A 21,033-nucleotide genomic window follows, 5' to 3' on the forward strand; every position below is an offset into this window, starting at 1 on the left:
TCTAACCAACTTCAGCAGCATTGTACACTCCACTCTTTGCTCCCGGCCTTGCTGCTTTCTTCCAGTGTCCTCACAAGATGGAATATGGTAGGGCTCTTCCTCATGTGAAAGAACAAGATACGGGATAGAATATAGGGGTATTTTAAGCAGAGAATTCTCTCTGTCCTTAAGGTGTCCAGCTGTACGGGTAAATCTAAAGTTCCCCCCAAATTATCAAATGAATTGCCAGCACTTTCATTTCTGATTTTCAGACAACTTGTACTAACATTTGTGGGCAAGAAAAGATTTTTCATGCTGTTTATTTCTCAGTGATGTTTATTGGATTTTGTAATCATTCATTCCAGGAATTAAACCAGATTCAGACAGAGGCAGGAGCAACTAGTGTCAGTGGGATCATTCAGTTGTTCTTTAGATGAAGCTTGGTTTGTCAGGAACAAAACTTTATTTTAAAAAGCTGCTTCTACAGCTAAGAAGGAATCAGAATCTTCTAGCTCTCTCCTGAAAGACAAATTTTTGCAAAGATACTGAGTGGGGGACAGGGGTGGGAATCAAGCTTCTTACTTTGTGTGCTATGAATATATAAAAAGAATTAAAGCCTATTTCTGCTTTTTTCCAGCATAGCATTTCTGATTAACAAAAAATTTCTTGGTTAATTTCTTAAATTTGATTTATTAGGTTCTTAAATAATTAAATTGATTTAAGTCAGGAGAAAAAATAATTAGCTTTTTTTTCAGTATACCAAAGTATATAAAATTTATCAGATGCATTGATGTTTCTTTCTTTGAGAGATAAGCTTTTTCCCTTAAAAGATTATAGGGATGGATTATACAGAGTAAAGTATTTTAAAGCAGATAAAAACTAGGTTCTTCCTATGAAACCTCCATGTATTTGGGACAAATGTACAACACTCACCTCCCACCCATCTGATTGCATCTAAATGGGATGCTAGCTCGAAAATTAATCAAACTCTTAACAAAAGTGTATCAGGACACTTGCTTGGATATAGGCAAAGATATGAAATTGGACAGGTGATCCAGAAACAAGGGGCTTTATTGTTGCCTGGAAGGGAAATAGGGTCTTGCAAAATACTGTAACAGCCAGCAATTGGGATGCAGAAATTGCATCTGGCTCCTCCAGATTCTCCACTCATCCTCCTCAGAAACCAGAAATGAGAACCACAGCTGGCCCCCAATTTTCCACCTGTTCTATCTTCAGTGCATTTTTTATCATTTTAATTAAAATATCAATCCATATATTGCACACAATGTCTTATTATTAAGTGGGCAGTAATAATAAAGAAGCAAAGTAAATTTTTTTTGTTTGTGCAGAGGTCCAAGATGTGTAGCGCGATTTGAATACATTGGAGATCAGAAAGATGAGCTTAGTTTTTCAGAAGGCGAAACTATTCTCCTGAAAGAATATGTAAATGAAGAGTGGGCCAAAGGAGAGCTCAGAGGCATGTCTGGAATTTTCCCCTTGAACTTTGTGGAAGTAATTGAAGATCTGCCTGGAACAGGTATGAGTATGTTCGCAAAAATCTTCAAGAGCATAGTTTGGCACTTAATGCACATAGGCAGCTTATAGGAGAAAATTCCAAAAGGACAATGATTGCAGAAAGGAGGTAAAAAGAAAGGGAATGCCAATAAGAAAACCCCTCAAAATTAACAGCAGGACTTTTTAAGAAGCTGTTCTTAATAATGACTTCAAATATCTAAAATCTCTGTCATTAGTAGCATTCTGAATAGACACTGCTCCTATTCTTAAGTTGTGCTTTATTTACATAGGTACAGAAACAGCGATGAAGAATAAGGTGGAGGTTTCGTCTTCGTTTCCTCAGGTAATAAAACTTTATTGGATGAGGGCCGGAATTTATGTGTAGATTTACAGAGACTGTATTATAATGTGAGAGTAACTGCAGAACCCAACACCATTCCCACAGCACACAATGCTGCATTGTTGCAGCCTTAATTCTGACACATGGCCTAAGCTGATTGAATTCAGAGCTTCTGACAAATTAACATTGGTAAATTTTTAGCCTTTGTGCTGAAGGAAATTTTTGTTAGCTCTATTTTAAGTATTGCTGCAGTGATCTAATTTTGAATTTATTAATCCTTTCCCCTGCCACCAGAGATAAAAAGGAATGTGGCTGAGCCTAGATGAAATTCTGTGGTGACAATTGGTGAAATGCCATTCTAGTCTACATCTGCAACAGCACTGTTGTATTGCGAGGGTGTCAGGACACCCATGTGCTGTACAGCTGCTTTCAGCAGCATCCATCAGTTTTTGGGCTCCATTCACACTTCTAAAATTAATGCATCTCTTCTGTTAATTTGAATAGAAAAACAGACGCTCAGCAGAGTGGTGTGAAGCGCTTCATGATTTTACAGCAGAAACCAAAGATGATTTATCCTTCAAAAGGGGAGACTCCATCCAAATACTGGAACAAATCGATTTGGAATGGTATAGAGGAAGACTGAATGGAAAGGAAGGGATTTTTCCAGCAGTTTTTGTTCAGACCTGCTCAGGTACAGTGGTCCTACTAGATGGTAATTCATTATTCCTTGGGTTGTGCCAGTCACAACAGCTGTGGGAGAACACAACAGCATCAACAAGTCACACACTGTCAGAGTCTTTGGTATTCTAAAGCTAAAGTTTTGAACCAACTTCTCTAATAATGGCAATATAATGTTCTAGTCAGTGAGTAATCTGCGAGGTGACACAGAGTCTGGGATGTTTTCCAGTGTGCTTTGGGGACTGGGAAAACAGGACCATTGAGCCACCTTTAGGAATATTTCAGGAGTATTGATGCTGCTTCATCTTAGAGCAGGAGGGAAAGTTAGCATTTATTATGTATCACCATTGGGAAGTTGAAGTTAAGTGAGTTTTAAATTTAGTCTGCTTAGAAGCAGAACTGTGAGACTGTTTAATACTATAAAATAAATTGGTTGCAGTAGAGTTTTTTATTCCAGTAGGACAGTGAATTTGTTACAGCAGTAGCAATAACATTTGGACAACCTGTAGCACAACAGTAGGAAGAATGACAGGAAATTTCTCCAGAAGCAGATTTATTTCGCTCCATGCAAGTAACTTCTCTTGTCCATGTTCTGTAGCCAGGGTAGAGCTGTCACAGCCTGGAGGAGGGAAGAAAGGAAAAGCCAAAGCTCTTTATGATTTTCATGGAGAAAATGAAGATGAGCTTTCCTTCAAAGTAAGTACCTCTCTTAGACCAATTTTCAAGATGTCTCATGCTCCTAAGGAATGCTGAAAAACAAGGTTCATCCACTGTGAAAATAGGCTTTAGAGAAGAAGGATGAAGCACAGATATTTACATAGATATTAATTCATTTGATAAGCAGTCTCTCTAAAAAACATTTTTTCTCTTACCACTCCTGTTTCCTATCAGCAAAAATCTTCATGAAGGACATTGAAAAAAGGCCAGGAGTTGCAGAATTCCTGACTTCTCTGATCTAGTTAACATGACAAGATAAACAAGCCTTATTTTGCAGTACATTTCAGTTCCTGAGTGGTTGATATGGTCAAGGGAGCCTCTCTTCGGACTAGAAAGAAAACTCTGAGTAGGAGGTAATGGGGAGAGTGCCAGTGTTACAGCAGCCAGGCCTCTAAGGGAAACCTACTACAGCAAAATCTTGAACTGCCAACACAATACAGAGTTGCCATGGGAACAAGGGGAAAAATTAAATACATGCTGGATGCCCAGATTATATTAAGTGTGAACAAAAAACAGAGTGGTCTTGATATTCAAAACTATGATTGAGGTAACCATTCCTCAAAAGCAGATTTCTGAGAAACAGTAGAATTTCAAAGGCACTAGAACTCACAGTATTTTCTCTTCTAAAACTATTAAAATAGTTTCAGCATTAGCAGGTTGCAATACTGAAAGGGTAGATGATTCTTTAAAGCAGAAAAGGGGAGTAGAGGTACTGAAAGAAAGGCCAGTACTTCAGATGAAGGGTGTGACATGGGACAATGAGAACAAGAACCAGAACCAAACATAGGAGCTGCAATTTAAATGGCCATACTGAGCTCTTAGATTTCTTTTCGTTTTGGGGGGGAAAGTTTTTTAAGTGCTAGAAAACATTGGGACTAAAATTTAAAAAAAAATCTTTCCAGTGTTTTAAGAAAACAAACCCTGGAAGCATACACAAATAAACAGTAAAGCAGGGGCCCCATGAGCCAGCCAGCTCTTAACATACCTGGAGAGCCAAAGCAGTGTGAGAAGTTATCTAGCAGTGCTCTTCTGTCTCTCCAAAGGGGATTTTTCACCATAGACAAATATTTAGCGTAAGAGAAACTTCAGCTGGTTTTAGCAAACAATCTTCAAGAGAGGTAACCAACAGAAGCCACATTTTACTCCTCTTCTCTTTGGCTGATATTAATTGCTTCTAAATAGGATCATCTCTGCATGCATTAACATTGCTCAGTAACATTGCACAGAAACTCACATTACTGCTTCTCTTACAGGCAGGTGACATGATAACAGAGCTGGAATCTATAGACGAGGACTGGATGAGTGGAGAGATACTAGGAAAATCGGGGATATTTCCTAAGAACTTCGTTCAGATTTTAAAAACACCGTGAAGTGTTGCCTTTGTGCTACTCCCTTCATGTGGGAGAGAATGTTTTCTACCCTAAAGGCACAGCAAAGACATCAACAGGTGTTGATTATCAATGTTTTGCACTACTTTTTCTAGACATAGTAGTATCTTGAAGTCAGATAAGAAAATTTGAGTCTTTTGTGACAGTGTATGTAGTCATGTTTCATGAGTACTCAGAGAGCAAAACAAGCAGGCTTTTTAGCCATTTCCAACTAGGGGAATACTGTGGTGCGACAGCATTTTAACTTATATAGCATTCTAGTATGTTTACTCTCTGGTGTTACATTTATCATGTACAAAGTCTGCATAACATAAGCTGCTTTGGCCTTCTTTGACCTTCTTAAGATCCAAACTTTAAAAATTGTTTTAATATATAACTGCAGCACTCAGTATGTAGATGAAGTTTGGTATTCAGGTTTCATTACTGCTTGAGTTTTACATTAGCAGTAGAATTCACTGTTTTATGACTTATAGGATAAGCAAAATAACTGGTATTTCGTAGTAGAAAGTATCAAATCTAATACTGGTAAGAGGGGATATGAAGAAATAAATCCTTCTGTAGCATCCTTCTATTCTTAGCCCAAGCTGCTCATACAGCAAGATCACAGAAGTAAATTTTTTTAAAGTATTTTGCCTCTTAATGAATTCTGTTTAAATTGATATGAATCATCTCAGACCTTCCTCGCTTTCCCCAAAATATTTGCAAGTACAGGTTTAGCTTTTTCCTCCTGCCCACTGTTCTTTGAGCACCACTGTACCCTTCTTTCCCAGCTGAAGTTACCAGATAGCATTTCTTGAGCTTTCTCAGATCTCAGGCATGGAGTAGCTGCACTGTTCCAACTGCTTGCCCCTCCACTCCCCTCATGGAAGTGGAAAGCCAGTGTTCACTCAATCACGGCACTTTATTTGTCACTCAAGCACTGGAACATACTTCAGTAAGATTATTCCTATCCTTAACATGAAGGATATTACACAGCCTTGGGTTTAGTTTTCAGCATTAATTTCCAGTTTGTTGCCACATCCCAAGTGTACTGAGCATCCTTATAAATGGTCTGTCAAGACCTTAAGGAAAACATGCCTGGCAAGAGGTTACTCCAAGCAGCTCTAACCAAGGCACTTGTTAGCAGTGTAGCTTGACTGACCAACTAAGATGGATGTGATTGAGATAGTTTCACGTTATAGAACTTCTAGTAGTCAATTCCTTTTTGTAACATTTGGCTTCTTACAAAATAATTAAATAGCATCCTGATTAACTGCTGATTCCATCAGACTGGAATAGAAGAAATTATGCTGCAGTTGGTTCTTTCACTGCTGCTGGTATTCCACTCCTTCTGCACTGTTATCACAAAAAGGAACCAGTAGGCTGGTGAGTCACTGCTCCAGAGAGCTCAGGGCATGGGGTATTGAGATACCTTCAGCAAGACTTTCCTCCATGGGCTTGGCAGTTCAGGTTGCAGAGGAGCCAACAGTTGGAGGTGGATGGAGACTGGAAACCAGAATCATCGTGATGGACCTTGAGATAGTTTTGCCTTAGTCACATCCCTGCTGACAGCTTCACTGGTGTGAGCTCTGAGCACCACAACCACCACCTGCTGCTGTGAGAGACTGGGGTGCACCTGAAGTGGGGCCTGAGCAGCTGGGGAGAGTGGCCTGCCCTCCCTGTGCCCTGTGCTCTGGTTACCATCACAGCAGGCAGGAATAGGCACAGCCAGAACTGCAGGCCTCTCCTAGCAGGGAATGGGCATCCAGTCCCAGTGGGAGACCGCAGCTCAGCTGAAGCAAGCCTGAGGGACCTGCATGCAGACACAAGAGCTCAGCACCACTCACTCAGCAGTCACTGCTAGGCTACACAACTTGCAAAGACACACAGCCCTCCTGCTTTGTTTGTGTTTGAACTCCAGCAGTACCATTCACACAACCAGGCGATGAAGACCACACGAAAGTTTTCATGAGCTGAGGAACTGGGCATCTACTCATATTGGGGATTAACATGATAAATAAAATGCTGAATTATGTGCTGTTTCTAGAAGGTTGGAAAAATAAAATAGGTACAGCAGTTACTCAGTTCTAGCAGCCCGAGCAAGCCTGTCCAGAACTCAATCATGTGGAAGTCCACAGCGAAGGACAATCCTTCCCACTCTCTCAAGTTTTCCTGTTAGGGGATTCTAAAGGTTCTTGTTTATTTCAAAAAAAGTCATCTTCTAGAGAAATTCAAGGAATAGCCAGGTCCTTCAAAGACATACCACATTAGTGTGGTGGTAGATGAGGCTGAAGTGTATGATGTTTACTTAATGTTTTGTCTTGCAGTTTTCTAAGTTTTTGATAAAAGTCTCAAAAGTACAACTGATTTTTTTATATTTTTTTCAATTTCCTCTTTCCCATTTTTATAACTTTGTCTTGACCAGTTGTTTTTGTAACTTCACTGAATGTTAAGTCAGTGCCTGTTTATTGACAAGACCACTCTGCTGTATGTGATCTCCTCCTCCCTGTGGGGCAGGGCAGGAGTAGCAGCAAGGCCTTTTACCCCACCGAGTGCCATCTAAGGGCTGCTCGCATGGCTGCAGGCAGCTGAAACCGCGTCTGTGTGAACGCTGAAGCGAGGGAGATGCTCGGCTTTTACAGGACAGGATTTTCCTAAGGCAATGCCCAACACTACCCTGAGACCACATACAGATCACAACATGAAACTCTTAAGGTGTACAGAAAAGCCGAGAATTAGGTGGAGTGCAAATCTTAACTGCAATGTAGTAGCAAATTTCAACTGTAACCTTGAAATCCAGCTAGATCTCCATGCATTAGAATAAAAGCCTCACTTACCAAAATACTTTGTTTGACCCATCCTCTGGAATTATCTTCAGGAAGATGTCTTTGTTCTGTGTACAATGAACAGTGTCCTAAATAAACTTTGCTAAATCCAGTAAGTTTGTTATGGTACCTCTGTAAATTAAGAATGTATTTAACCAATAAAATTTTTATAATTAAATCATGCGGGCATTTTAATTGTCTTATGCTGTGGAAAGATGAGCTTTCCACCTGACAGCCTGAGATCTCATTCTGCTTATATATTCAGCCCAGCTGCAAAGTCTTAAGTCATACCCCACCCCCAGACAAGTCCAAACCCCTCAGAGAATCTTCATTTTAACAGGTTATTCAAGCCTGGTATGGGCTTGGGTATGCCTCACTCACCACCTACAGAACCTACAGCATTTTGCTACCTGCAGCAAGCAGCTGTCACCACAGGATATCACACACACACACACTGGTTCTCACTGTGACCACACTGTGAGGAAGACTAGGGCAGATCCTGCACGTAATTTAGATGTGCTATGCTGACTGCAGTTTTTTCACTCCATAATTTTTCAGCTGGTATTTGTTGAGAGAATACAGAGGATGCACAGTATTCTCCTTCCAGCTTTTCCCCCACCTGAAATCACATTAGAAAGCCTCCATTTACCTAGAACTCCTACATGGAAATGCACTGCTCCAAACAATACATTTAAAAGCCTGAAAAAAACCCAAGTTCTTGTTCTTTCCCCAGTCCTCTTGAACTAACCTTTTGGCAACATATAGTACTCAAGATATGCAAGTAACAAATAAAACCTTACAGCTTCAAAAATGTGGCTGTCTGGGATTCCTGCAGGCAGGTGACACCTGCCTCAGCAGTACCGATGGAAAGAACAGAGCATTCCTTTCCTCTGTTCCAAGGTTCTCAGCATTGAGCCCTCACTACTCTTCCTTCCAGTACACGAAGTGGGAAAACCAGAACATTAAAACTAACTTGAAATTGCAAGACAAAATCACATCACCTGCAGCATTCTGAAGTTCAAAACCATTCTTCTCATTTTGCCTATTACTTGGTCCAAACCAGAATTATCAACTAGGAAAATGTGAAAATCCCTGACAGAACAGTGCAGCCTTCGTGGGTAGCAGGGCCCCTCTTCTCCCCAGCAGCTTTGTTGGAACAGTGGCATTTTCACCGTTTTCCTTTATTTCTTGTCCTGAGCTCTGTGACGACCAATTGCAAGAGGCACCACTCTCAGTGAACTCTGCATTCTGCTTCGGGTTTTAAATCACTAACTCACCAACAATTTAATAGGACTAAGTTTAGGTTCGTTGCCCTATTCTAAACAAAACACACTGATAGCACACAGAACTGATTTGAGTCAGAAAAAAGTCTTTCATTTTTAAGCAAATGTAAGTTGAACAAGAAGCAAAAATGCTGTTAAGATAATGGAAAACAGTCTAAAATTACTCCACAAAGCATTTAAGTGCTTTGTTTTCAGAACACAGATCATTGCCTTTTTACAGTTTTTTTCCCCCCGAAGTTCTACAGGTTTTCCATTATGGTCACCCCTCAGTTCTGACAGGATAAAATCCAACACCCAGCTCCACTGCTCAAGCACATTCTGGATTTCTGCACTGCTCAAAATTAATGCTGTTTCCATCATCATAATTACAACTTTAACACCTTCTACCACCAGAGACCACAGCTATCCCATGAGAGGTGGTATTAAATTCCCAAGAAATTGAAACACGGGCACATTTTCTGAAGCGAGTAATCTGGATAAAACTGTAAGACTTCCCAATAACACCAAATTCTGACACGGGTTTCTCTGTGCAATTTCTGCCTTCCCTGTACTCTTTGAGGCACCCCTGACCAATACAACCTCTGCACACGTACACAAGGTTTTTTTGGTGAGTTACTGAGTAAAATCAACATAGAGAATCCACCTTCTTCCACCCATCTCCACAATACAATTGGAGAAGTACATGAGTACTTATTTAATTTTTTTTTTAAATCAAGGCTGGAGGTTTATCTTATTGAAACCTCATCCACACATCCAGTACCAATATTGTCCAGAGGCAATACAGACAACCAAGCATTAATTCTGTACATTAAAACCTTTTTATTTTCCACCAATTTTCAGTTTCACACAGACTCTTGCACGGGCGGCTCATATCCATCAGCTCGCTCCACCTTAGTGCCTGCCTCATCCCCAGAGGGTTTTCCAGCACCACCACCTTCACCATGCAGCTCCATCAGCTTGCCCACTAAAAAGAAGCAGTGACACAAACAGTGAGAGACAGACCCGTTTAAGCAGTTTTAAATTACTCACCTACTCATCATAGACACATGAAACCACCAAAACATTTTCTGTAGGCTGGACTAAGTCCATTGCAGACTGCTCATGCACAGAAATGCTGCTGCAGTGGCAGTCGGACAGAAACAAGCAGTGAAATAAGGCTATGCAAGGAAACTACAAACTACACCTTTTTCTAAAAGGATCTGGACTCAAGAGCCTACTGCTGCATTACACGGGAATGTCAGAAAAAAGTGAAATGGAATCATTCCACATCATCTGGGACCGAAACATTTTGTCATCATTCATTCCCAAAGGAAAGCTTTTAAACATTAAGCAGCACTTCCAGGAGAGAATCCAAGAAGGTCCAAACTGAAAGCTCACTGCTTGGCTTTCAGTCCTGGAAACCACAGGTGGGAACAAGGACACACTGTTTCCCTTATACAAGGACTTAAGCTCATTGACCCTGCTGTAACATCTTTATCCAAAAGCAAACGCGTTTTAAGTAACTCCCTTCCACACCCTCCTCCAAATGTCTGCAGTAAGAGACTTACATTCGAACTTGGGCTTCTTGAGCATCTTCACCTTGCGGACATAGACATCGTGCAGAGGGTAAATGGACTGACAGGCCTTCTCGATGTCCTTGCCAATGCTGTCCGGGATCCTGGGAAATCACAGAGCACCACAATGCTAAAAGCTCTGCCTGCTTCCACAGCAGCAACACAGGTTTAAAATATCCTTGAAGAACACAAAATATTCTACTAAAGTTTACACCATCACTTTGACAATTTTCTTCAAGTACATTTAGATTCTAAGACTCCTCCCTTGCAATGTTAGAAGACAAAGTGCAAATATGCTCATTTTGAGAGCAAATCTGCAAACTTTTGGAAGCAATCAGCACACTTTGAAAAACCTCTATCACAAGAGCTCAGAGCATTCACAGCCCAAACAGATCAGAATTACAATTTTAGTCTGTAGAAATGTGAGCCACGAATCTTCTGGACAGTGCCTGTACATTTATGCAAACATGTCAGCAGATTCAGGTCACAAAGGATGCAGACTAAGAGAGGCCATTTGCAGAAAAGGCTGACTGGCTTTTCCACACAAGGGGCTCCTTGCTCCTTGCACATGAGTGCCTCTGACAAACAGCTCATGGTGCAGCAGCACTCCCCAACAACCAACCCCCAAAGAACAATTTTAACTGTAGGGGAGAAAAAAAGAACACGGCCAAAACTTACAGCTTATTGACAACTTCCTTCAGGTCATTGGTCTGCACCTCCCGGGTCATGATTTCCATCATTTTCTTGCGGATCTGCCGGACCTGCTGGTGCTGGGCGTAGGAGGTCTTGCGGATTTGGTTATTGCGCTTCTTGGTGAAGCCCACGCAGAAGAGGCGCAGCAAGTACCCGTCCGTGGTTTTGACATCCACGTGGGCTTCAATCATTGTCTGGAAGAGGAAGCAGTGACCATTTATCACCCACGCAGCACACAGGCTGCCCAGCCCCACACGCCCAGTGCTGTCTGATGCTGCTTCAGACACGGCTTTGCCAGGCACCAGCGCTTCCCTCCCTGGCTGCAGGCAGCGGCAGCAAGGCAGACCTTGTTCCTTACACACCTGCCATTTCTTGACCATGGAGCACATTTTGTCCCGTGTGAGGTCCATCCCATGGAAGTTGGTCAGACAGTTTTTACCCTGGACGTCCTCAGTGATCAGTTTGAATTTGCGGAAGGCAACCTCATCATTCTGCAGATCAGCCAGGCTCACTTCAAACACGCGGCCCTTCAGCCCGTCAGAGGCGATTTCTGCGTGATGGAGCAGAACAGAACACAACACCTTAGATCAGCATTAGAAGCGCACTCCTCAAATCAGATACTAAATTCCTGCTGCAATCCCATTCTCTGATGTTTTCCAGTGGCGATCACAGAGCCAGCAAGGTTGGAAGTTTCTCCCTTTAGGAGGGATTTTCAAGGCAATAGTATCAGGTGTGAGGTATGAACAGCAGCATACAGCAGATTCCACCACGTGTAATAATTTGGTTTGTATCGAGCATAAAGGGGTTACAGAGTATTTGGAAATTATGAACAGTAATGAAAAAAACTAAACATAAAAAGTCACAAGTGCTCAGCAGAGATGAGGCAGCTAGGAACAGCCCCGTGCAACCATTTCACAGCTCCTCCTCTACCGAGGAACCATTTTAACAACACTGGCTGGTTCACACTTCGTTTGGCAGTGACCCTCATTTTGTTTGTTTCATACATTATAGTTAAAGAAACAATCATCATCCTAACTTTGAGTACAACCAGCAGAGTATAATAAAGCTATTTAGCCATTCTGCATGGCTAAGCTTCCAATAATAGGGTTATTACCTCTATCCTGCATTCTATCCATGCAGACACCCCAGCATTCCTAACAACGGGTCTCCTCTTCCTAAGGTGGGCCAGATCATACAAGACCGAATTTACCCTCCAAGCATACATCAGTGCTCACATTAAGTCAAAAATTCCGGGTCTAATCTTTACCCAAAACCTTAAAATTTTAGAGATTTCAGTGTCTTGATGTGCTGGTCGTTACAATCCTGTTAGGGCTAAGGTGTCCTGTGGCACTGTCCCACATCTTCCCCTGTGACAAACAGAACTACTGCTTATTTCTTGAACTTCTCCCAGCTCGCCAGGTTGCCACAAGAGAAGCTTATTAGAAACTTCAGGCCCTTTCCTCCACGGTCTGGCATTCTTGTACAAACATGGGCCCAGTGCATGAACTTCCCTGTAGCTAAACTCATTTATTTTAACAACTCGGTCAACTCAAAAAAATAAAAATCCACTCAAACCATTCAACTTTTTAAGCTTGCAAATACGTAACAGTACAAGCAAACCGCATTTTTCAGCAGTTTTTTATCTAAGAAGTTCTTTAACTTCTTGGAGCTAGCACACGAAGCAAACGCAATCCCCTGTACTGCACCAACCCCAGCTACTCACTAGTCCCTTGAGTCCTGGTGACAAGCGTCTTCCCGATGTTCCGGATATTGAACATCGCCGGAGCTTTGACGTCGTACCAGTCCTTCTTGGAGAAAGGGTCGACCCTTAAATCAAATGAAGAAGGTTTTTTAACCCACTTTCTCAAGCCAGGCCGCAGTAGGACCTTCCTCTCCCAATGCCCGCCGCTGCTCCCGCCCCGCCGGGCCCACGCCCGCAGACGCCATGACAGCATCGGCCCTGCTCCGGCCGGGCCGCAGCCGCCATCCGCCCCGCATCCCCGGCATCCCGCCGCCGCAGCGCCCCGCCCGGCGCCCCCGGGCACCGCCCGCCCGTGCCCCGGCGGCCCTCACACTTTCTTCTTGGCGCCCTTCTTGCCGCCCTTGGTGAGGCGCTTGTTCTTCCCGACCGCCATCGTCCGGCCCGAGCCGCGGAAAGGGCGGGGCGCGCGCGCTCCCGCGAGATTATACGAGACCGACGCTCGCGCGAGACCTGCGAGAACGGGGCCCCCTCCGGCGCCGCGAGCGAGGGCGGCCCGGCCGGGACGTACCACGGCGGGACGGGACCAACGGCACGGGGGGGGCGGGGGGAGCCTCGGCACAGCCCGTGCCCGTGAGCGCCCCCGCCTGGAGCCCTGCGGAGCGCCCGCTCCGGCGGGACTTGAATCCCTGCGGCCCGGCCCGGGACTCCCGATCCCTGCGGCCCGGCCCGAGACTCTCGATCCCTGCGGCCCGGCCCGGGACTCCCGATCCCTGCGGCCCGGCCCGGGACTCTCGATCCCTGCGGCCCGGCCCGGGACTCCCGATCCCTGCGGCCCGGCCCGGGACTCTCGATCCCTGCGGCCCGGCCCGGGACTCCCGATCCCTGCGGCCCGGCCCGGGACTCCCGATCCCTGCGGCCCGGCCCGGGACTCTCGATCCCTGCGGCCCGGCCCGGGACTCGCGGCCGGAGCGCAGAGCAGCGGCGGAAATGGGGATGCGCGAGTGGGGCCGCTGTGCGGGCGGGCAGAGCCGCAGGGACGGGGTTCGCTGCACCGACTGTGCCCGGGCGAAAGGCAGGTGCCGCCTCCTGCCCGCTCTGATGTCTTCAAGCTGGATTATCTGTCCCCAGGCTGAATCTTGTCACCTTTTGTAAACGTAACTGATGTCGTCTGGTATTTTCTACAATGGAAGTTGTTTAATGAAGAACTTTGTATTTCAAACATCGCGTAAGAGTACGTGATAGAAATAAATATGCATTAGACAGGCGGGCTCATGTAAATTTTACTGTGCAAAAGATGTAACTTTACCCCATGTTGTGTTTGATTTGTCGAACCTCCACCTTGCATCCCGCACGGAATAAACAATGTCTCCTTTCTAAATGACACTCTGTGTTTGGAGAGCTCCTAAAATCAGCAGCTTTCCCAGGTCTTGGGGCGCTGAGGGGACAACCAGAAGTTGGAGGTCTGGGCTGCCCCGAATGCCTCGGCCGATGGCTCCTCTCCCCAGCGCAGCGGGCAGGAGGAGGCTCCGCTCAGCCCCTGCGTGGGCAGGGATGGGACGTGGAGAACTGCCCAGGACAGTGCCAGGCAGTTGGGACTCCCCTGGGACAAGAGGTGACCACAGGCTGTGGTTCACCAGTGAGCCTCACAGCAGCATCTGACAAGGATATGCCTGAGGCTCTGCCAGGTAGGTGGGATCCAGCACCCGTACCTGCACCATGCCAACTAGAGACAGCCCATTGCCAAGCACCCAGGCTTGTTCCCCCTCCTGTGGACACCATCCCCTTTGCACCCATACCAGGACAGTGGAAAGCAGAGTGTGTCCAAGGGGTCATGATGAGAATCCCCATCTTCCTTCCATGCCCAGGAGCAGGGTACTGAGAGCCAGCAAGGGAGCTGTGCTAACCTTTCACGTCCGTGAGGTTTTGGCCAGGGGCCAGAGCTGTTCCCACTGCAGGGACTGTGCACCTTTGAGGAGGATTTCTTTAGAGGCTGTAGAAATTCTGCCAGAGCCCAGGACCCTCTGCACCTTCACTGTGGCCAGTCTTGGAAGTGTTACAGTACCTCTGGGGAAGGTGCTGCCCAGGACCTCATTCTCTGTTTGCCTCTTCCCATCAGAGTCTCTCTGATGTCTTAGAAGAGGAGGATGGAGACCACTTGCACCCACTCGTGACAGCCTCTCCTGAGCACTGCATGCCTCTCCCTCTGGAGGGGACATGCTTACCTTGGAGCTCCATTACGATGGTCAGGGGAAAGGAGTATTTGATGGGCTCAGGCTGGCTCCTGGCTCTTTGCTTGGCTCTGCATCAATGGAGCAGCTGGGAGCATGGGAGGTAGCAGAGAGGAAAAATGCATGCTGGCACTTCCCAGGCCAAGATGTCCCAAGGGGACATCAGGAAAAGGAACACATATGCCCCTTAGCACTGCAGAAGAGCCACGGATGTGCCACATCTTTCAAGAGTTGTAGGAACATCTGCCAGCTGACCCAGACGTGATGTTGACATCCTGCTCCCCACCAGGGAACCATGTATCTTGCCCTGCCATCCAAAAGAATCCAGGTATCCTTTAATGGGAGAGGTGGCCAAGGCCAGAGCGGGCAGAGGCCACCCAAGGGGACGCACGCAGACAGTCACATGGTTTGTTAATGACTGCCTAATGACCTTGGGGGCTATGAGGGTGAGCCGGGCCTCTTGGACACCTGGCTTCCCTCAGACATCCATTGGACCTTGCTCTTTACCCTGCCCCTCCTCCTGGATCCTTGCCCATTGGGCACAGCTGGGGCCAGTATAAAAGAGGTGCAGAGGAGTGGGAGGGATCCTGGAGACCCTGAGGCCATAAGGGAAACCGAGGCACACGCGCAGGTGCGGGTGAGGGGTGCATAGGGGACCAGAATGTCTGTGGGAGGGGTCTGTGAGGAGCCCAGGAATCCCGTGGGGAAGGAAGGCTGTGTATGGCATCTGGGTGTCGGGGCACGTGGTGCACCTATAGGGGAGCCAGGGGTCTGAGGAGCAGATACGGGGTGTCCCGTGGGGGCCTGAGGCTTCTGCGGAGTGCGTAACTTTAGGGGATCTATGCTACCGGGCAAGATCCACAGATAGCCCAGCTGTCCAGAGATGGACCTCCATGCGTTGGGAGGGGATTTGTATGGGACCCAGAGATTTGGGAGGGGGAGTTTGTAGAACAACCAAGCACCCAGGGCGGGATTTCCAGTCGGGGGCCCAGAGGTGCAGATGGCCCTAACCCCACCTTCCCCAGGTATCCATGGCGAGCTGGGTGCTGTGCATGACCCTGGTGCTGGCAGCACTGGCAGGGGCGCTGGGCGAGACCCACTATGAGAAGTTCCTGCGGCAGCACGTGGACAACCCCCGGACGCCCACGCTGGCGGCGCATCGCTACTGCGAGACCATGCTGGCGCGGCGGCAGGTGACGGCCCCGGGCAGGCCCTGCAAGCCCTCCAACACCTTCGTACACGCCCCAGCCGCGGACCTGGTGGCCGCCTGCTCCCAGGCGCCCGACCCCGCCACGGGGTTCCACAGCACCCCGAGCGCCATGAGCCTCACGGCCTGCCGCCTGCGCGGCGGGAACACGCGGCCGCCCTGCGCCTACCGCGCCCGGCAGCTGCAGCACCACGTGCGCGTGGCCTGCCGCGACGGGCTGCCCGTGCACCTGGCGGGCACCTCCGCCGGCCCACAGTGAGGCCTGGCACGGCGGTGCTGGGCACCGATCCTCCCTCCCACCAGGGGCTCTGTCAGTGCCGGAAATAAAGGAGGTGTCAGAGGCCTGGGCTCCAGCATCAGCTTCTGGGGGGACCCTGCGATCGTACCCCTCCCTGGGTGCCCCCTGAGCCCCTTGGGTGACCCCAACCTGTCCAAGCTGTATGTGGCCCCTGTGTGCCTTATAAATCCCTGAGTTTTCCCAGCCTCCTGGGTGTCCCAGAGCCCCCTGGGGTGTCTGTACCCTCTCCTGTGCCCTCTTCCTTTCTTGGGTGTCTCACAACTCCCGTGGGTGCCTCATAACCACCACCACTCTCCCAGCCCAAGGCCCCCCAGTCTCCTGGATGTGCATGCAGCCTTCTCCCCTGTGTCCTGACCCTTTGGGTGTCCCATTGCTTTCCTGGATAGCCTGTAACTATCACAGGGTTTCCCAACCTCCCACATGCCTTATAACCTCTCTGGGTACCCCCAAATTCTCCCACTTCTGCCCCATAAACTGTCCCATCTCCCACATGCCTCTGACCCCATCTATGACCTCTCTGTGGCTGAAGCTGTTCCCCCTTGGGGCCCCCACAGGACTGACCCCCGGCTGGGGCCACACAGAGCCCTGAGCCCCCATCCCACACACACTGAACACAACACACACACTCGCACGGTGCACACAACGTGCAGCCACACTCACAACGCAAAGCATTCAACACTGACACTCCTGCTCCTGGCACAACACACAGCATTAACACACATAGGGCACACGTACCAGGACGTACACACAGTATGCACACACATACAGAAGTTGCATTCCTGAGTATCCATGGGATTTCACAGTTTCAGCTTGTGTTCATCACCTCTTGTCCTTCATTCTCCCCGTCAGTACTTACCAGTAGACTTACAAGCTCCCCCTGTCTTATGAGCCTTCTCTTCTCCAGCTGAACAGTCCCTGCTCTCTCAGCTTCTTTTCTGATCAGACATGCTCCAGTCCCTTCCTCATCATCAGTTCCTTGCTGGACTCTCTCCAGTATGTCCATGTCCTCATGTACTGGGGAGTCCAGCACTGGATCCAGCACTCCAGGATCCACCACTCTCAGTGGTGCTGAGCAGAGGAGCAGGATCAGCTCCCTGCACGTGCTGGCAGCACTCTGCCTAATGCAGCCCGGTAGGCTGGGGGACCCCTTTGCTCTGGTTCTCTTTCTGTGGGAGCCCTGAGAAGTCCCATGGGACTGCTGAAATCCAGGTGCTGTACTGCTGCAAAAAGACAGCCCAAATGCATCCAGAAAGTGTAGGTGAGGAGGAAAAGGAGTGCAGAAAATGGTCTCAGTCCTTTTCCTCTCTCCCTGAGATACCTCTTGCTCATGTTCCTCAAGTAACTCAGGTGCTCCTTTTCTGAAGTTCAAGTGAAAGGCATTTCGAGGGCCATCCATGGACTAGTGAACACCTCTCAGCACTGGCGTTGTGAGGGGAGCACTACTCTCTGAGCACTGGGAAGAAATGGGGGTATTTCAAGGGTATTTGGGGCATTTCTGGACCAGCAATTTACAGCAGACTCACTTCTCCACCCTGCTCACTCCTGGCCATGGGAGGAGCTGACTGGCTCAGGAGGGAATCCCTGGGGTCTCTGCAAGTACAAGGGTTTGATCTCTGCTTCTCACTGCCTTGGTTCTTCAGGGCTTGGAGGAGGATTTCCATCTCTCCACTTGTTCTCTGGTAGCTGAGATCATCCTCATAGTGATAGAGAAAAATATCATCCCTGTGATTTACCCCAACAAGCTTTGCACAGCCTGTGGAGTGCATGGGAGAGGCAGCATCCATCCTGGGGAGACAGCTCTGAGCTGCAGTCCCAGAGCAGCAATGCCATTTCTGGGATGCCCAGCATGCTGTGGCTACCTGAGTCTACTGTAAAGTCTGGATGATTCCTGACATCTCCCATTTGACGGCAGGGCAGCTCCACCACTTCAGAACATCCCATCATCCCATTCCATCCCATCCCGTCCCGTCCCGTCCCGTCCCATCCCATTATTGCACTGTTGGTTCACTCCTCTGCTGTGTTTTTCCCTAAGACACAGATCTGTTTCTTCAGCATATGTTTGTGTCTGTTCTTTGTGAAGGCTAAAGGAATCAGGATCATCCAGAGGGTGTTGTGGCCTTTGCCATAAGCAGCAGTGGGCCATTTACAGGCAGTGATCAGCAAATTTGTAACAGCAGCAAGTAGCAAAAAGCCGGAGAGCGACTTGTGAAAATAACAGAAGGAATTTTGCAATATTATGTTTTAATAAATCACTGCATTTATTTCTTAATTTCTTCCTCATTTAGTTACTTTCATGTCCTGTCCAACACACTCAAACATAAAGTTGAGAGGTTTGTAGTTGATTCTGCTTTGTAACACAGAAACTGATCATCTCTGCTTTGTGGGTATGAGATAAGCAGCTTCCATAAGGTCGCAGAAAAGTCTGAGACAGGAGCTCAGTTCAGACCTCCTCAGCCTTATTTAATAGTCTCCCTTCCCATTTATGAGCTTTATTTTTCTGAAGAAAAGAAAAAGATGCAACAAAAAATGTTTCAAGAAGAGCAAAACTTCTCTCTGAGTCATATCTGCTTGACTTTCGTGCCCAGAGTTTGCTTTGACAGTGGTCAGCCTGCTCTGCTCTCTCACTCTATTGTCAAATAATCAATTCCTTCACCAGAAACTGGCTGTTGCTTGTTTTGCACAGGGAAACGAAACAAATAATGCTGACTCACCTGCTTTGTTATGGCTCATGAGCTTCCACCACCCAGCCTTTGATGGTATAAATGAGAGGCATGAGCAGTGTGTCAATATTTCCAGTGCTACTGTGGAAATTTGTTCCTGCTTCTTGAAAAGCAAGGGCATTTTTTAAAGAACTATAGCTGAGAATTGCTTAAACAGGCACTGCAAAGACCTTCAGAAATATTTACTCAGAAAAGTCAAATATCAGCTCCATGGATTTGGCAGAACGAGTCCTATGAAACCAGGCTGTTGCTGCATGCCATGCGTGCCAAAGTTGATATGGAAAAATTTCTTTCCAGTGTATTGCTTGCTCTTAAAATACACCCTGCACAAATACAGCAAAATACAAGACAGTTTCTGTGCAGCACATCCACCTTTCTTGTGTGTTTGGACCACTGGGAAAGGGGCTGCCAGGCTGCCTGGGGGCAGCACAAGACAAGAAAACACCCCTTTCCCCTCCACAGTACCTCTGACAACCTGGGGTCTGTGGTGCTCCTCCAGTCACTGCTCCTCAGCACTGTCCCTGTGGCACACAGACCTCAGTCTGTGTTCCCAGAGATATCCTGCAATCCTCCACCCCGAGTGGGTGACACACTTGGTCCCCAGGGTGCAGGGTCATCTGTGTCCCCTTCCACACAGGGAATGATCCATCCTCTCCACTGTTCTCAGAGATTCTGGGCATGGGCACAAGAACGCCTGCTAGGAGAGGGCAGCTGCTGCTGCTCATGGCATGGTGGGGACAGCAAAGACAGGAGGGCATAAGACAGCAAAGTCCTTAAACTCAGCTGTGGCACTCAGCTGAGGCTTAGGTGTCACTTTCCCTGCAACAGCTACCCATCAGAAATCCTAACACACTTCTCCTGTTCAAGCATCCACCCTAAGACCTAAAACCTAGGACTGTTCGGGCCGGAGAAGAAGCATGAGCTACCACAGGGGAAAGTACCAGGAAAGCTGTGAGCTAGGGATTTCTCTTTGTATGAGACCAAGAGGCCACTCACCCAGTCTAATAAAAAAAAAAGTAGCTGAAAAGGACTATTGTTGGCCTCTGGTCTGCTGGGAATGCTGCTGCAAGATGCCAATACCAACACCAGAACCAGATTCAAGTGCCCAAACTCAAGGGAAAGGGTTTTGATCAAGTTAACATCCCACACCATGCAGGCCCTGTGCCAATACCTGCAACAGCATTTGTCACTAAATTGAAACTCAGCAGGCAAAGTGGATCAAGTCTCGTGTTTCATGGGCTGGTTGAATGTTTGACTACTTCTTGAGTCCTACTGAGTACCCAGCTAAGCTTTGCAAGCCACTTGCCTTGCAAATTATCTCCCCCTTGCCAGCAGAACATGGATCTGTCATGGCCAGTCCCTTTCTCCTTCAGTACTCTCCTGCAGAGCTGCCACCAACCTCTTCCCTACATTCATGCTCAGAAACTGAGTCATCTCTTCATCTTATCTCAGAAAAACATGTTGGGCTCCTTCAGGTTCTCCAGCTCTTTCATTACCCTGCTGGCCCATGTGAGATCACATGCAGCAAGTCAGAGCCAGAGCTTCCAGAGTGTTGTGTCCAGGATGATCCATGGGATGGACAGAGGTTCCCAAGCCAGAAAGCCCCTGCTACCTGTACCAGAGGAAAGTGGACCCAGAAGTCAGATGCAAGACAGCCAGGGTATAAAAATTCCCAGCGGTTGAAGTTGGAGCCATCCCACATTCTTCCAGCAGGCAGGGACGTGCACAGCCTCCTCCCTAAGGGGATCAGGGGAAATTCGTTGCAAATGGGTGCCCAGCCAAGGAACTATCCACTCCTGTCAGCAGCAACCATAGACAAACAGATTAGAAATATGAAAAATCCAGGTGAGAAGCCTGGAAAAGATTCACGAATTAAAGTACACAAAGTATCAAGAAAACCTAGGGAATCAAAATTCCCCAAAAGACAG

The 21,033-nt window shown here is 47.2% G+C and overlaps 3 protein-coding genes and 1 non-coding gene across 8 annotated transcripts in view; 2 read left to right on the forward strand and 2 right to left on the reverse strand.

The window, feature by feature from the left end:
- The window catches only part of SH3D19 (SH3 domain containing 19), an 82,160-nt gene extending 74,558 nt beyond the window's left edge, over window positions 1-7,602 (forward strand). For all 5 annotated transcript variants that reach the window (XM_063421751.1, XM_063421752.1, XM_063421754.1 and 2 more), the window contains 5 exons: window positions 1,329-1,516; window positions 1,785-1,837; window positions 2,339-2,525; window positions 3,111-3,208; window positions 4,483-7,602. In XM_063421751.1, the coding sequence (XP_063277821.1) occupies window positions 1,329-1,516; window positions 1,785-1,837; window positions 2,339-2,525; window positions 3,111-3,208; window positions 4,483-4,599 (643 nt within the window). In that variant the 3' untranslated portion in view covers window positions 4,600-7,602. The remainder of the gene's footprint in view (window positions 1-1,328; window positions 1,517-1,784; window positions 1,838-2,338; window positions 2,526-3,110; window positions 3,209-4,482) is intronic.
- Window positions 7,603-9,503: 1,901 nt separating this feature from the next.
- LOC134564208 (small ribosomal subunit protein eS1) lies at window positions 9,504-13,181 on the reverse strand. Its single transcript, XM_063422923.1, has 6 exons — window positions 13,024-13,181; window positions 12,674-12,777; window positions 11,313-11,500; window positions 10,936-11,144; window positions 10,252-10,361; window positions 9,504-9,668 (listed from the first exon to the last, which is right to left on the reverse strand). The coding sequence occupies exons 1-6, from the start codon at window positions 13,083-13,085 to the stop codon at window positions 9,547-9,549; spliced, it is 795 nt and encodes a 264-aa protein (XP_063278993.1). The 5' UTR covers window positions 13,086-13,181; the 3' UTR covers window positions 9,504-9,546.
- On the reverse strand, window positions 9,938-10,007 carry LOC134564826 (small nucleolar RNA SNORD73). The gene has a single exon (XR_010083664.1). It is a non-coding gene; the product is annotated as a small nucleolar RNA SNORD73 (small nucleolar RNA).
- A 2,727-nt stretch (window positions 13,182-15,908) lies between the features above and the next one.
- On the forward strand, window positions 15,909-16,388 carry LOC134563610 (ribonuclease CL2-like). Its single transcript, XM_063421694.1, has one exon. The coding sequence runs from the start codon at window positions 15,912-15,914 to the stop codon at window positions 16,344-16,346; it is 435 nt and encodes a 144-aa protein (XP_063277764.1). The 5' UTR covers window positions 15,909-15,911; the 3' UTR covers window positions 16,347-16,388.
- Window positions 16,389-21,033: the final 4,645 nt, after the last annotated feature.

Source organism: Prinia subflava, chromosome Z, assembly GCF_021018805.1.
Source record: "Prinia subflava isolate CZ2003 ecotype Zambia chromosome Z, Cam_Psub_1.2, whole genome shotgun sequence".
Classification (NCBI taxonomy): domain Eukaryota; kingdom Metazoa; phylum Chordata; class Aves; order Passeriformes; family Cisticolidae; genus Prinia; species Prinia subflava.